The 15,882-nt window shown below is 42.4% G+C and overlaps 1 protein-coding gene across 1 annotated transcript; it reads right to left on the bottom strand.

Annotated features, from left to right (window-relative positions):
* Positions 1–1,143: 1,143 nt before the first annotated feature.
* LOC135539598 (zinc finger protein 239-like) lies at positions 1,144–8,225 on the bottom strand. Its single transcript, XM_064965572.1, has 2 exons — positions 7,933–8,225; positions 1,144–6,346 (listed from the first exon to the last, which is right to left on the bottom strand). The coding sequence occupies exons 1-2, from the start codon at positions 8,123–8,125 to the stop codon at positions 5,520–5,522; spliced, it is 1,020 nt and encodes a 339-aa protein (XP_064821644.1). The 5' UTR covers positions 8,126–8,225; the 3' UTR covers positions 1,144–5,519.
* Positions 8,226–15,882: the final 7,657 nt, after the last annotated feature.

The raw sequence follows: 15,882 nt of genomic DNA on the forward strand, positions 1-15,882 counted from the left end.
TCACATTTGCCTTAAAAAAAAGTTAGGGGTGTGGATCAGAAAACCAGTCAGTGTCTGGTGTGGCTACCATTTGCCTCATGTAGCAAGACATCTCCTTCGCATAGAGTTGATCAGGCTGTTGATTGTTGTCCCACTTTTCTTCAACGTCTGTGCGAAGTTGCTGGATATTGGCGGGAACTGGAACACGATGTCGTACTCGTTGGCTCAGAGCATCCCAAGCATACTCAATGGGTGACATGTCTGGTGAGTATGCAGGCCATGGAAGAACTGGAATATTTACAGCTTCCAGGAATTGTGCACAGATCCTTGTGACATGGAGCCATGCATTATCATGCTGAAACATGAGGTGATGGAGGCGGATGAATGGCACAACAATGGGCCTCAGGATCTCATCACAGTATCTCTGTGTATTCAAATTGCCATCGATAAAATTCAATACTGTTCGTTGTCTGTAGGTTATGCCTGCCCATAGCATAACCTCCCGCCACCATGGGGCACTCTGTTCACAATGTTGACATCAGCAAACCGCTCGCCCACGCAGCGCCATACACACTGTCTGCTATCTGCCCGGTACAGTTAAAACCGGGATTCATCCGTGAGAAGCACACTTCTCCAGCATGCCAGTGGCCATTGAAGGTGAGCATTTGCCCACTGAAGTCGACTACAACGCCGAACTGCAGTCAGGTCAAGACCCTGGTGAGGATGACAAGCACGCAGATGAACTCCCCTGAGACAGTTTCCGACGGTTTGTGCAGAAATTCTTTGGTTGTACAAACCCAGTTTCATGAGTTGTCCGGGTGGCTCATCTCAGAGCATCCCGCAGGTGAAGAAGCCGGATTAGGTCCTTGGCTGGTGTAGTCTACAGTTGTGAGGTCAGTTGGACGTACTGCCAAATTCTCTAAAATGACGTTGGAGGTGGCTTATGGTAGCGTGGCATTGTGTTGTGTAACAAAACTGCACATTTTAGAGTGGCATTTTATTGTCCCCGGCACAAGGTGCACCTGTGTAATGATCATGTTGTTTAATCAGCTTCTTGATATGCTGCACCTGTCAGGTGGATGGATTATCTTGGCAAAGGAGAAATGCACACTGACAGGGTGTAAACAAATTTGTGCACAAAATTTGAGAGAAATACGCTTTTTGTGCATAATTCATTTTTTATTTAGTTTTATTTTTTACCTTTATTTAAGCACTAAGACCACGGTTTCTTTTGCAGATGCATGAACACATCAATAAAAAAACAATTATACTATACATATCTGTATACACCTCAATTACACAATGCATGAAAACACAGAACACAAAAAGCAAAACACAATCATATGAAACACACTCATCCACCTGAATTGCCCAACATGAGTATTAAGACTAGCTGTAATTCTAAGATATGCTATTGAGCTGCTAACCACACATGGTTTATAGAGCTGCAAACCACACAGGGTTTATATGCAGACGTGATGTATCCAAGCCCAGAAAGAGTGCTGCAACAAAGAGGTTTATTTGCCCAATCTGGGCTAAGAGGAGTTTTGACCCAAGTCTACTACACATGGTCTCAGTCTCGATAGGGGAAATACACTACTCTTCTCTAACACTCTTTGAAAGAAAGATGGGCGTTTCTGACCTCTACTGGTCATATAACTTTACTACAAGTGGAGCTAAATTCAATGATTAGTTTATCTTTATTTAACTAGGTAAGTCAGTTAAGAACAAGTTCTTATTTACAATGACGGCATACACCGACCAAACCCTAATTGTGCACCACCCTATGGGACTCCCAATCACGGGCAGTTGTGATACACCCTGGAATCAAACCAGTCTGTAGTGATGCCTCTAGCACTGAGATGCAATCCCTTAGACCACTGCGCCACTCAGGAGCCTACAAATTATGGGGCCCTCCTTCCCGTATACAAACATCACGTGAAAAACGAGGAGAATCTAGTCGTGTTCATTAGGCACCACACTGAAGAAAATGTACTGAAATGGAGGGACTCCCTACTCTTGTTCAATAAGAAATACTAATTTGTTTTACTTTACTTGATTGAGTTTATTTCTACAGGGACAGTTAACATGAATCAACATTTCAGTAATGGATTTCCATTTTTTTACATTAAATTGTTAAATGTTTTCCATCGTGTGCACTAATGAACACGCCCCTGGAGTTTTAACATTACCCAAAATCATGCTGCAATAGATAGGACTTGCTATAGCTATTTATAAAGTTACCCTGCATGTGTGTTTGGACAGTAAAGTCAAATTTGAAGTCTGTCTGAAAACACCCTTTCAGTGAACATATCGGTAATGACGTTCCCTCCATAGTTGAATTGATAAACAGACAGCAAGTTAATTCCCTTTAATAATATGTCATATTTTCCTAATATACTGTAGCTGTCAGATCGAGAACTGGCATTCATTGAATAGGTGTAAGTAAAATGTTAGGCTATGTTGTTTACATTTGAAATATATAAACCTGTCTTCCACACATAGGGAAGAGAATGACATCCAAGATGTACAGTTTTTTTTTTTATATATTAGACAGTGATATGCATTCCATTAGTGACTCCCCCAAGCTATGGACATCCATCTGTTTGACTACCTTGAAGTGGTCCAAGGATCCATAAATGATAGATACAATACAAGGTACCAGAGAACTAGTTCCTTGGACGTTTTCCTTTTTCCTCATGGAACTCACTAGCGAGGTTTCCATCCAATTGTCGACGGATTTTCATGTGGATATTCAAAAACCTTCCCACCAGAGATGTTTACATAAATTGACTTGTTGCGGATAACGTAGTGGACATAAAATAGACAAATAGTGTGGTTAAATTCCCATGAACTGAATTAAAAATACAAGTTGAATGGGTTTCCATTGCATTTTCAACTCTCGTGATGGTTTTGTCAAAAATAAAATTGCGTTATATAGCTTATGTGCCCACTCTGGTCTCGGCACGTGTACTCTAGCCAACAGCTTGCAGATACAGTGCAGGTAGGCTTTCCTACATGGTGAGATTAGTATGGACAAAAGAGCGAGATTACCTCGATTTGTCAAACAGCCAAGCATCGATCATCATGTGTGTACAGAATAAGAGTTTAAGACGGTCTATATTTATTGGAACAGATCAAGCTCATCGCCGTGCACTTTCACCAGCCTGTGAAGTTCATCATTTATTGAATCTGTAGCCTAATAAACGACATGCTTTATAAGTCGCAGTGGGAGGACCACACAACATATCATCTTGTGACTTTCACTTCGATATATTTGAGCATAAAGGCGTTTCCAGCGCCATTTGTTGCATAATTTACTTTACCGACACAAAAAGATCCCACTCCGTATAGCATGTGTCGACATTTGGAAAGTTAACTGTACCGACAAATTAGCTGCTTCCATCAGGGCTGTCGTGACATATTTTCCCCAACGGACTTCACTCACTTAAAAAGATTGGATGGAGAACCACCTACAGAGCCGTGAGAAAGTATTTGACCCCTTTCTGATTCTCTCTCATTTTTGGGGGAACTGAATGTTATCAGATCTTCAACCAAAACCTAATATTAGATAAAGGGAACCTGAATTTACAAATAAGTATATATTTGTTGTGTTATTAATAAAGTTATGCAACACCCAATTCCCCTGTGTGAAAAAGTAATTGCCCCCTTACACACAATAACTGGTTGTTTTAGACTTGTGTCCTTTGGATTAAATTCAGCTCTGTTTCAGAGAATTCGACAGGAGAATGTCAGGCCATCCGGCTGTGAGCTGAAGCTGAAACGCAGCTGCGTCATGCAGCAAGACAATGATCTAAAACACACAATCAAGTCTGCATGAAAATGGCTAAAAAGCAACACATTTGAAGTTAAATCCAGGCCTAATCCCAATTGAGAGGTTGTGGCAGGACTTGAACAAGCAGTTCAATGCTTGAAAATCCACAAATGTCACCGAGTTAAAGCAGTTCTGCATGGAAGAATGGGCCAAAACTCCTCCACAGCGACGAAAGAGACTTATCAACGAACAGGAAGCATTTGGTTGGAGTCATTGTAGTTAAAGGTGAGTTATTGAGTGTAAGGGTCAATTACTTTCTCACACAGGAGCATTGGGTGTTACATACATTTGTGCCATGTAGTGTATTTCATAAAGTTATGTGGACACCTGCACGTCGAACATCTCATTCCAAAATCATGGACATTTGCTGCTACAACAGCCTCCACTCTTCTGAGAAGGCTTTCCACTAGATGTTGGAACATTGCTGCAGGGACTTGCTTCCATTTAGCCACAAGAGCATTTGTGAGGTCGGGCACTGATGTTTGGCGATTAGGCCTGGCTCGCAGTCGGTGTTCCAATTCATCCCAAAGGTGTTCGATGGGGTTGAGCTTAGGGCTCTGTGCAGGCCAGTCAAGTTCTTCCACACCATGTCGACAAACCATTTCCTCGCTTTGCGCACGGGGGCATTGTCATGCTGAAACAGGAAACGGCCTTCCCCAAACTGTTGCCGCAAAGTTGGAGGCACAGAATCATATAGAATGTTACTGGATGTTGTAGCGTTGAGATTTCCCTTCACTGGAACTAAGAGGCCTAGTCCGAACCATGAAAAACAGCTCCAGACCACTATTCCTCCTACACCAAACTTCACAGCTGGTACTATGCATTGGGGAAGGTAGCGTTCTCCTGGCATCTGCGAGCCAAGATTTGTCCATTGGACTGCCAGATAGTGAAGTGTGATTTATCACTCCAAAGAATGCATTTCCACTGCTCCAGAGTCCAATGGCGGCGAGCTTTACACCACTCCAGACGACGATTGGCATTGCGCATGGTGATCTTAGGCTCGACGAACGGTTCTTATGCTGACGTTTTTTTCCAGAAGCAGTTTGGAACTCAGTAGTGAGTGTTGCAACCAAGGCCAGATTTTTTTTTTTTTTTACACACTTCAGCACTCGGCGGCCCCGTTCTGTGAAGTTGCGTGGCCTACCACTTTGCGGCTGAGCCATTGTTGCTCCGTTCTCACTTCACAAGAACAGCACTTACAGGGCAGCTATGACGGTGCCACGTTGAAAGTCACTGTGCTCTTCAGTATGGGATTTTTATACACCTGTCAGCAACATGTGGCTGAAATAGCCGAATCCACTCATTTGAAAGGGTGTCCACATACTTTGTGTGTATGTATATATACATATATATATTTATAAAAATTGTTCACTCAGGTTCCTGTCATCTAATATCAGCTTTTGGTTGAAGATCTGATAACATTCAGTATCCAAAATATGTAGAAGTAGAGAAAATTGAAAATGGGGCAAATACTTTTCCACAGCACTGTACAGACAACCAACCACATAGGCTACATGCTTTCTAGAAATGCCCTCCCATTTATGAATTTTAGCTAAAGATAGGGGCTTCGCCCTCAAACTTTTCTTACTCTGTGGACAGATTATGCTTCCTTTTTTCCTTCAATGACACATTTCAATTGTCCTTATCATGACTGCCAGACTAAAACATCTGTGTCACCAAAGGCATCGGGGAAAGGACAGTAACGTCAAAGGCCCAGGACAATCGGACCACAGGCCACTGTCCTATGCACTTGCAGCTCTCCCATCTGACTGAAGCTTTCGCCACAGTCATGGCATCGGTATGGGTTCTCCTTGTGAGTCCTCCTCAAATGCCCTTTCATATGAGCGTCCTGCCTGAACGCTTTCCCGCAGACTGAGCAGACAAACGGTTTCTCTCCTGTGTGAACTCTGATATGCTCGTTCAGATGACTCTTCACTTTGAAACCTTTCCCACAAAGGTGACAGCTGTGTGGTCTCTCCCCTGTATGAGTCGTCATGTGGTCTCCCAGACCCTTCCTGGCTGGGAACCCCTTTCCACAGACATGGCATCGAAATCGCTCGTATGAAGCGCGTCTCTTCATAAATTCAGACAGTGTTCCTATATGCCTAAATGGTCGTCCTCTCTTTGTTTTCCGCTGCAGAGGGCTCATGTTTTCACTCGGAGTTGCAGAACAGTGTGCCTTTACTGCAAACAGGAACTGTGGGTCACTCGTTGGTACTCCGTAGCCCTCTCCATCAGGTTCTGTTTTCATGTGTTCCACTAGGGTACTCGACAGATTATTACTCTCATTGTCCTCCACAATCTGGGTTTTAAAAAGGTGCGAGGGCCAAGGGTCCGGGTCAAACCCACTTTTCACACAAGGAGGAGTGAATACAAACTCTATGTTATGACTAGGAGACTCAGGCCCTTGCAGTTGCTCTTCCTCCAGTCTCGTCCTGAAGTCCTGTTCTACTGTACTTTGTGCGGGCTCTGAACTTTCTTCCCGCAGACTGAGGCCCTTCATTTCCTCTTCTGAGACATGATGCCTCGGTTCTGGAGGGAAGGAAAGGCAAATAAATGTTAGTCAACAGAGAGCCATATTAATATATCTTACAGAGACCAGCGGAGTAAAAAAATCTAAATGATCAGCTTCAATTCAGTTGGCGCATAAAAGCACTTTGTCAGGCCAAATACAATATATCACACACTCCTTTCTTTAAACATTTACATATTTTCCTCTATTGAAAACTGGGATTCATAGTTTACTTGTAACATTACTGTCCTTTACTTTCATTGAAAAATATCCCTCAAACTTTGTTAAAATTCCCTTGACTTGCTAGTAGAGTGGGGGAAATTTTTGTAAAGTTGCGCGCTCACAGAATCGTTGGAGGCACAGAATCGTCTAGAATGTCATTGTATGTTGTAGTTTAATATTTGCCTTCACTAGAACTAAAAGGCCTAGCCCAAACCATGAAAAACAGCCCCAGACCATTATTCCTCATCCACCAAACTTTACAGTTGGCACTATGCATTAGGACAGGTAGCATTTTCCTGGCATCCACCAAACACAGATTCGTCCATCGGACTGCCAGATGGTGAAGCGCGATTCATCACTCCAGAGTCCAATGGCGGCGAGTTAAACACCACTAATCTTAGGCTTGAGTTCGGCTTTTCGGCCATGGCAACCCACTTCATGAAGCTCCAGACAAACAGTTCTTGTGCTGACGTTGCTTCCAGAAGCAGTTTGGAACTTGGTGGTGAGTGTTGCAACCGAGGACAGACAATGTTTATGTGCTTCACACTTCAGCGGTCCCATTCTGTGAGCTTGTGTGACCTACCACTTCACGGCTGAGATGTTTATTGCTTCTAGACGTTTCCAGTTCACAATGAGAGCACAATAGACCGGGGCAACTCTAGCAGGGCAGAAATTTTACAATTTGACATGTTGGAAAATAACTACGCAAGTCAGCTACATTGGCCTAGCTGACTTAAGTTAGCTAAATTTATCTCCCCCAGAGACCAAAGAAAAATCCTGAATCAAATATTTTTTCTCGTCAGTTAATCCTTTCCTTTCTAACAAACTGAAAAGATTCAAAAAACATAATTGATAATAATAATAATTTTATACACCCTTAGCCTTTCTCTGAAAGCAGAGCAGGCCCTCATTGTTCCCCACTGTGTTTGGGTAGTAAACATTTGTAGAGTGGCTCTTTTTGCCCTCAGCATGCATTTTTTCACCATTCTTAGTGTCTAAAGAACCCATATGTTCTTCTGAAATATTAACATAAATACTAAACATTTTGAACTCTTATTATGGTGACGATTTTACAAAATTACAGTCATGGTCATTAATTGGACTCGCATTTTTCTGGTCTCGGTCTTGACTTGGGTCTCAGACCTCTCGTCCCCACCCGGTCTCGGTATGGACTCGATTCGCTCCGGCCTTGAATCGTTCTCGCTTTAGGTGGTCTCGAACACAAAACGGTCCACAGATATTGGGTTCCAGCAAGTTGATTAACAGGTGACAAGAGAAGTGACACACTGTGGGCTTGCAGTGCGCGGAACGTCAAGCAAGGGCAGTGAAAGAGAGTAGGATACAACCAGTCAAACACTAAGTTGAAGTAGTAGTCGTTACAAACCTGCTCTATGTAACTTTATTTGTGGTTTCATGACCAAATCCAACATGTTCTGTAACCGTTTGTTCTCCTCCTTCGAACGGGAGACTTCTTCTTGATACTCTACTATCGTATTTTCAACTACTCCAAATATCTCTACAGCAGCCGCGATCAATCGCTCACGCAGAAACACATTGAGCAATTGTATTTTTGACATGTTGGGAATGCACTCTCACTAGTATTTTATTATCAATTTATTTTAATCTAAAGCTTTTTTGAAACCCTTCTTGTTAAATGTGCCTGCCAGGAAGTAAACACTGCTCGCTATACTTTTTTTTACTGTGCGTGCACGGCAACACAATACCGCACTACCGCCGCCTGTTGTCCGGAGTGGAAATAAAGGTTGACAATACGCTGACGTTTTTCAACCTATATTTTTGGTTCACATGTAAGAGACAGACATGACTCTTAAATGGCTATTTCTTCCAAAAACACTTTCCAGACTGGAACTTGGGCTGCACGCTGGCTATTGGTTAAGATTCTGGTAGTTCCATATAGTCAATAACCTTTCTGTCCTAGTACTGTACACCATTTATGAATACAGTTCAGTCCTGATTCAGGGTATTATAATGGTATGATTTTGGACTGTTTGGAATAAACTGCAGTGCATGCAGACATGTTGAACTGCATGCTTCTTTTCAAATGAATATGTGTGCATTGTTTACAGTTGAAGTCGGAAGTTTACATACACCTTAGTCAAGTACATTTAAACTCAGTTATTCATTCCTGACATTTAATCGTAGCAAGAATTCCCTGTCTTTGGTCAGTTAGGATCACCACTTTATTTTAAGAATCAGGAATAGTTGGCCACCATACTCATGTAGGCATGTCCATCCAGACCTTCTGCTACTTCACTGGCAGCTGTGACAAGCTCCTAGTGAGAGAGAGAGGAACATGGACACAATGTCCATTGTCCAGTATTTTTCATTTTGTGCAACAAAAGGCTATATAGCAACTTATAAGAAGGTGCTTAGAGGAAAGTGAATATTATCCTTACCTTCATCATCATTATACTACTTCTACTGTTAATATCACAGACAGAGGGGCGGTCATTCCTTGTTACGTTTATTAAAGGCTACAGTTTCATAATGCTCTATGACTATAAGGTGCTATAAATATGTTTATAAAGCAATATAACACTTCGTGATGTGCACAGGTGTAAAGGTGATCACAGTTTTCTTTCGACAGGGCTGCACCATTCCCATCAACCAGGCCCAGCCCAATCGTAACCTCTCCTTCACCAAGAAGTAACTAATTGTAACTAATTTGGTGTCATACACCACCAGAATTTGAGAATAAACATGTGTCGTTGTTATTCCCTGGAACTATCCTCTGATGATGCTGGCATAGAACACGTCTGCTTGTCTGGCTGCTGGCAACACTGTGGTCCTCAAACCTGCTCAGTTGAGGAGCACCCCTCCATACCTCCAACCATCAGACTACCTTTTCTCTAGGTCATGTTCATTAGGTCACACAGTAGCAAAATGTTTTGCAATGGAAATGAAAACATTTGTCAAGGTATATGAAATATGTTTGGAAATAACACATAGCTAGCATGTTGAATAATTTAGGTTATTCCAAAATGTTCCTATTTTCCCCAGGGGACTCCATTCCCCATGTGACTCCATTGACAGCAGTGAAGTTTGATGAATTAGCAGCGAGGGCAGGATTCCCCAAGGGAGTGATCAACATTCTCCCTGGATCAGGTACATTTTACAAACATTTTCATATCAAGAGAGAGTTGAACCCATGTTTTTCTTTACACAGCTTCGATTTTCAGCTGCATCTCCGTTGTCCTCTCAACCCCTTTAATAGAGAATCTGGGAAAGTGCGAAAATAATTCCTAAATGCCTGATAGGTTGACTTTATACAAGGCTGTGTTGTAATGCTGACAGTTTGCTGGTACATCTTCTGCTGTCTGTCAGGTGCTCTGTTGGGCCAGCGTCTGTCTGACCACCCGGACGTCCAGAAGCTGGGCTTCACCGGCTCCACTGAGATAGGCAAACACATCACGAAGAGGTGCGACGTCACTATTTTGGGGGTTAACCTCAGTCCAGAGAGGTCATGACCTTAGGCTCTGAGTGGTTGGCGTTAACCTTGACTTTCAATAGCATACTGTTTGTACAGGATGTGTATGTGGTATAGTATCTGTCTCTGTGTGTGTATACCTTGACACCTGTTTGTGTTTTCCTCTATCCTAGCTGTGCAGTCAGTAATGTGAAGAAGGTGTCCCTAGAACTTGGGGGGGTACATCTCTGCATTATCTTCAGTGATTGTGACATGGACAAGGCTGTGTACATGGTCAGTGGACCTTCACTGTGACTTCATTAAATCATTCAAATGTTACTGCAATTTCAATGCTGGTCAGTACCTAACAGTAATATAAAAATATGAATATTTTATATATTCTTTAATGTACATAATAAGGCATCAATAACGGTGTATCTTAGGGCTAGGGTACTTTTTTCAGAATTTCCGCCTGACTGATGTGCCCAAAGTAAACTGCCGGTTAGTCAGTAATTAGTCATTGGTACCATTGGATAGAAAACACTTTGAAGTTTGTATAAATGTTAAAATAATGTATGAGACTAACACAATTGATATGGTATGCAAAAATCCAAAGACAAATTAACCAGAATTGTATTTATTTTTTAGATCCCATGCTCTTTCAATGTAAAGCTATGGGTCCTATGCAATTTCAGCGCTCCGATTACAATTCCTATGGCTTCCACTAGATGTCAACAGTCTTTGTTCAAGGTTTCAGGCTTGTTTCTTCCAAAAAAAGGAAGAATTTTGAGTTTTGGTACCAGGAGTCACAGTTGGAAATCAGTCCGTGGGCGCGCGACGAGGAGTTTGTGGGCCCGCGATGAGGAGTCTGTGGGCGCGCGATGAGGAGTCTGTGGGCGCGCGACGAGGAGTCTGTGGGCGCGCGACACTTGCTAATTTTACTTTTCTATTGAACATACTTCTATCCGTATTATTACTTTTTTAATATATATATATTTTGGAATTTTACCCCTTTTTCGTGGTATCCAATTGTTTTTAGTAGCTACTATCTTGTCTCATCACTACAATTCCGGTACGGGCTCGGGAGAGACGAAGGTTGAAAGTCATGCGTCCTCCGATACACAACCCAACCAAGCCGCACTGCTTCTTAACACAGTGCGCATCCAACCCGGAAGCCAGCTGCACCAATGTGTCGGAGGAAACACTGTGCACCTGGCAACCTTAGTTAGCGCGCACTGCGCCCGGCCCGCCACAGGAGTCGCTGGTGTGCGATGAGACAAGGACATCCCTACCGGTCAAGCCCTCCCTAACCCGGACGATGCTAGCTAGCGTCGCCCCACAGACCTCCCAGTCGCGGCCGGTTACGACAGAGCCTGGGCAGGAACCCAGAGTCTCTGATGGCACAGCTGGCGCTGCAGTACAGCTCCCTTAACCACTGTGCCACCCAGGAGGCCCGTATTAAATATTATTGATTATTTACATTTTAGGATACCTGAGGATTAAATAGAAATGTAGTTTGACTTGTTTTAACAAAGTTTAGTGGTAGCTTTTTGGATTCCTTTGTCTGCGTGTTGGACGAGTGGATTACTGAATTCGATGGCGCCAACGAAACAGACTTTTTGGGATATAAAGAAGGATTTTATCTAAAAGAACGACCATGCATGTTGTATCTGGGACAATTGGGATTGCAAACAGAGGAAGATTTTTATTTAATCACTATTTGTGATTTTATGAAGCCTGTGCTGGTTGAAAAATATGTTGATGTGGGGCCCCATCCTCAAACAATCGCATGGTATGCTTTCGCTGTAAAGCCTATTGTAAATCAGACAATGCAGTTAGATTAACAAGAATTTAAGCTTTTAAATGATATAAGATACTTGTATGTTCATAAATGTTTAATATTACGATTACGATTTATTTGAATTGCGCACCCTCCAATTTCACCGGATGTTGTCGCCGGGTATCCCACTGATGGGGGTACCTAGCCCTAAGAAGATTTATTAATATACATTTTTCTGGAAATAAGGAAATAGGAAAATAAGGAAATAAGCGCCCACAACTCAAAAGTGAAACCAGGCTACCTAAGTATGGTTCTCAATCAGGGACAACAATTGACAGCTGCCTCTAAATGAGAACCATACGATTCCAAACACAGAAATCCCAAATCATAGAAAAAAGAACATAGACAACCCACCCAACTCACGCCATGACCCTACTAAAACAAAGACATAACAAAAGAACTAAGGTCAGAACGTGACATGAGCTCAGTATTCTTCAACAAGGGACAGAACTTTTGTTTTGTTATAAATGTCATCATGCACCCCGATTAACTCAGAGTTGTTAATTTTAAACACATGAATGCAATTAAATGTTTTCTAACATAGAATCATATCGAACGTCTGAGTATTCCCCCTTATATTGAACACATTTCATTTCACCTCACAAATCCTGGGTTGGTGTCACATTATTTTGAAGTCATTCCTAGTACATTGAAAGAGAGATTTCCTTCTTGTTTGGTGGGCTTTGAGCTTTTTCTCTCTGATGTGTGGACTGAACCAAAGAGAGAGGCCAGGCTGTTTACACAGTGAGGTCAACAGACAACAGTCAAGGGAGGACCCCTGGTTGGCAGCCGGTGTGTTTGTGTGTATTTGTTTTCTGCATACATTTATGTGTTCGGCAGTTTGTCTCACACACCGAGGATGATCCTCAGCGGAGGTATCCTGACCTGGACTAATAATAGGATGCTGTGCAGGTAGGTGAAGGGATTCTATGTCTGGAGGGGGAAAAGTTTGAGTTGATAGACAGTATGTAGGCTGCCTGTTGTCATGTCGTCATACTTTATATACTAAGTTGATGTACAGCATGTTTATCTGGCTTAATGAAAGATAATTGCGATAGATGCCAAGAAAAGGTACGACATAAAAAAAAAACTGGCCTACCTACACTCATTTACTCCTTACTTTTAATTCAATCATAAAACATCAAATCACATTTCTAAGTCACAGTAATACTAGGAGAGGGAATCATCTGTGACTCTCCGGTGTTCACATTTTGCACATTTGATAAGTGTCTTTCTATTTTTAGCCTCTCACTCCTACTCGCACATAGTCTGTGTAGACCGTAGATGCTTATCTTCCAGATTCTGTTTGTGTAGTTGTGAGGTGGCTGAACAGTGGAAGAGGGGAGCTGGGGGATTGGTCGCTGTGATCTAATGAACCTGATAAGGTGACCACGCCGTCACTAACACATCAGTCTTTGGCACAATGGGATGACCGAGGTCTGTTACGTTGTGTGCAGTTTTTACGCTTAATGCAGCGTTTGCATACGTCTAAAAGTTTAGAAGGGTTAAACTGTTCATGGACCACAGTCAGACAAAGTAGGCTGTATAAGCATACAAAAATGCAATGCATCCGTCTCTGTCTCTACAGGCCCTATTTAAAAAAAATGTCACCAAGTTCAACCTCAGACCAGAGGCAAGTTCTGCATAGCAAGTGCCAGACAGTATTCCCTTGGATTTTATTATGCAATCCTGGAACCCAGTCAATGTGTTTGTAATGCGGTCTCTACCCTGTGATATACAGTCCCATAGACCTGTCGCTTTGTCATTTAACAACAAACCCCGAAAGGCCATTGCTATAAATAATCCAGTGTGTACTTGTACGTTTGACTAAGGGCTCTATTCAATCTGTAAAGCTGAAGCGTTACAGATTCCGCAATATAAACGTAAAGGTAATTTCCGATTGAACCGACATATGCAGCGTTTACCATGAATGCAGTCTCCACTAAAGTGGGAACATTGCCATTTAATTTCAATCAAGCTGTAAAGCTGAACTTCCACGACGCAGATTCAATAGAGCCCTAAACTTTGTTTTCACTGCACACACTGAGGATTATGTGGTCTAAAAAGGCCACGTTCCCACTCAAGTTGTACAACTGATGTACAGCACATTTGGCACAATGGTTTTTGATACTTCAAAGTTTTTCTTCAGAAAAACAATTATACAAGCACATTTATGTTGAATCACCATAATAGCAGTTGTGCCACAACCATTGTGTCAAATGAGTTTAGTATTTTTGAATTTTCTTAGGATCCCCATTAGCTGCTGCTAACGCAGCCACTACTCTTACTGGGGTCCACACAAAACATTTCAAATCGGAATTCACACTTTCATACACTTAGGTCGTACATTCCATGCTTAATAACATTAGGCATACGCCGGCACATACTCCTTCGTTAATCATAATATGTTACAGTGGGTCATACTGGGTCTCTTGCGGTATAATGATAACCTTGGTGGAGTCTTTCATTTAAAAAACAAATAGAGTCACACCGGATTGGAGCCATTCACCCAGTGAACGGAGTCCCACACATATGTTCCCTCAACACAACCGTGACAGCGTTGACTTTTTGTTATATGTTACAGTCATCTCCAGACATAGTGGGTTTCTTTTACAGTGAAGTGAGACAGGTTAGTTGTACAACCTATGTATGTACGGGGCCATAGAAGCTAAAGTGATTGGTATTTTGACATTTCAGGTTAAGATTTTGTGTTTTCCTCTGACTTTTTTTTGGCAGTTGTTTTCTGGTCATTTTCTGGCTGTTTTTTGGTAGTTGTTTTCTTGTCATAGAGGAAACCCCTACCGGGACTTACTGGCACTTACCAATAAGCTCCTGGCACTTACCAATAAGCTCCTGCTACCCTTCTCCTAAATGTGTCCTTGTGAAATCTTAAGAACTGGATTTACTGTACCACAACTAATCCTTCAGAAGCGTTATGTTGTGAGACTGAAGTACAAGAAGTTGTATGACATTTCCGGGAGACTCTGTTTGTGTCCCTCAACAATTAGATAACTTTTATTTTTTTTATTTTTTTTATTCCAGGCTAATCAGAGCAGGCATTATCATATAAATAGAATTACTAATTAAGTAGTTATATTTCTATGAGAATTATCTTGTGGGCACAAGCAACACATCATCTCTCAATTATAGCTGTGTCCCAGAGTCCTCTAAGCCCTGAGTTTACAATCCGTATTGCAACACAGTGTCAGTGGGGGGAGCAGGAAGGAGAGAGCAGACTGTACACATCACGTCTCAGGGACACCTTTCAGCTGAGTCACTCTGTGTGTGTGTGTGTGTGTGTGTGGGGGGGGGGGTGATTTTTGTGTGTGTGCATGCGTAATCACTTAAAAGGGAGAGATAAAGAGCTGGGCTCAGTTTCCTCTCTCCCTCTTTAACAGCATGCAAGACTCAAATCTCTGTCATGGTCATGGATGATTAAAAAGTTATTGATTTTTACTTCACTTCCAGTGTTTTGCTAATATTTACTAAATATCTTTCCGGTCACTATTTTTTTCGATGTTTTTTAAAATCTGAATTTAAGTGAGAAGGAGAGGGGGATAGGGAGAGGGGGAGAGAGGCAGACTTGCTAATAAAGACTGACGCAGAAAGAGACAAAACCCCATTAGATGCCACGCCAATGGAGGGGAGACAGTCAACCCACCAATCAAAAAGGAGAGGAGATGTCCTTTAGAGGAGACCGGGCTAGTGCCACGTGTTTGTGAGAGGTGAAACACCTGCTGGCACAGAGGATGTGTCACAGAGTATGTGTCACAGAGTGGGGACAGGGAGGGTAGGAGGGCGAGAGAAGAGAGAGAATAAAGAAAACTGAGTTGAGAAAAAGAGTCATTGGGAGGCAGAGATAGATAGAAAATAAAAAGAGAGCAAAGGAGAGAGAGATTTAGAAATAGAGACAGAGTGAAGCAGAGCAATAAAACTACAGAGAGAGAAAGAGACCCCGTTTCAGTCTGTTAGCCCTGCTCATACAGAAGCCAGCAGCACCCCCTCCCTCCCTCCCCCCCCTCCCCCTCCCCCTCCCTCCCTCCCTCACAGAAGCACCATCACAACAA

Source organism: Oncorhynchus masou, chromosome 5, assembly GCF_036934945.1.
Source record: "Oncorhynchus masou masou isolate Uvic2021 chromosome 5, UVic_Omas_1.1, whole genome shotgun sequence".
NCBI classification, from domain to species: Eukaryota; Metazoa; Chordata; class Actinopteri; order Salmoniformes; family Salmonidae; genus Oncorhynchus; species Oncorhynchus masou.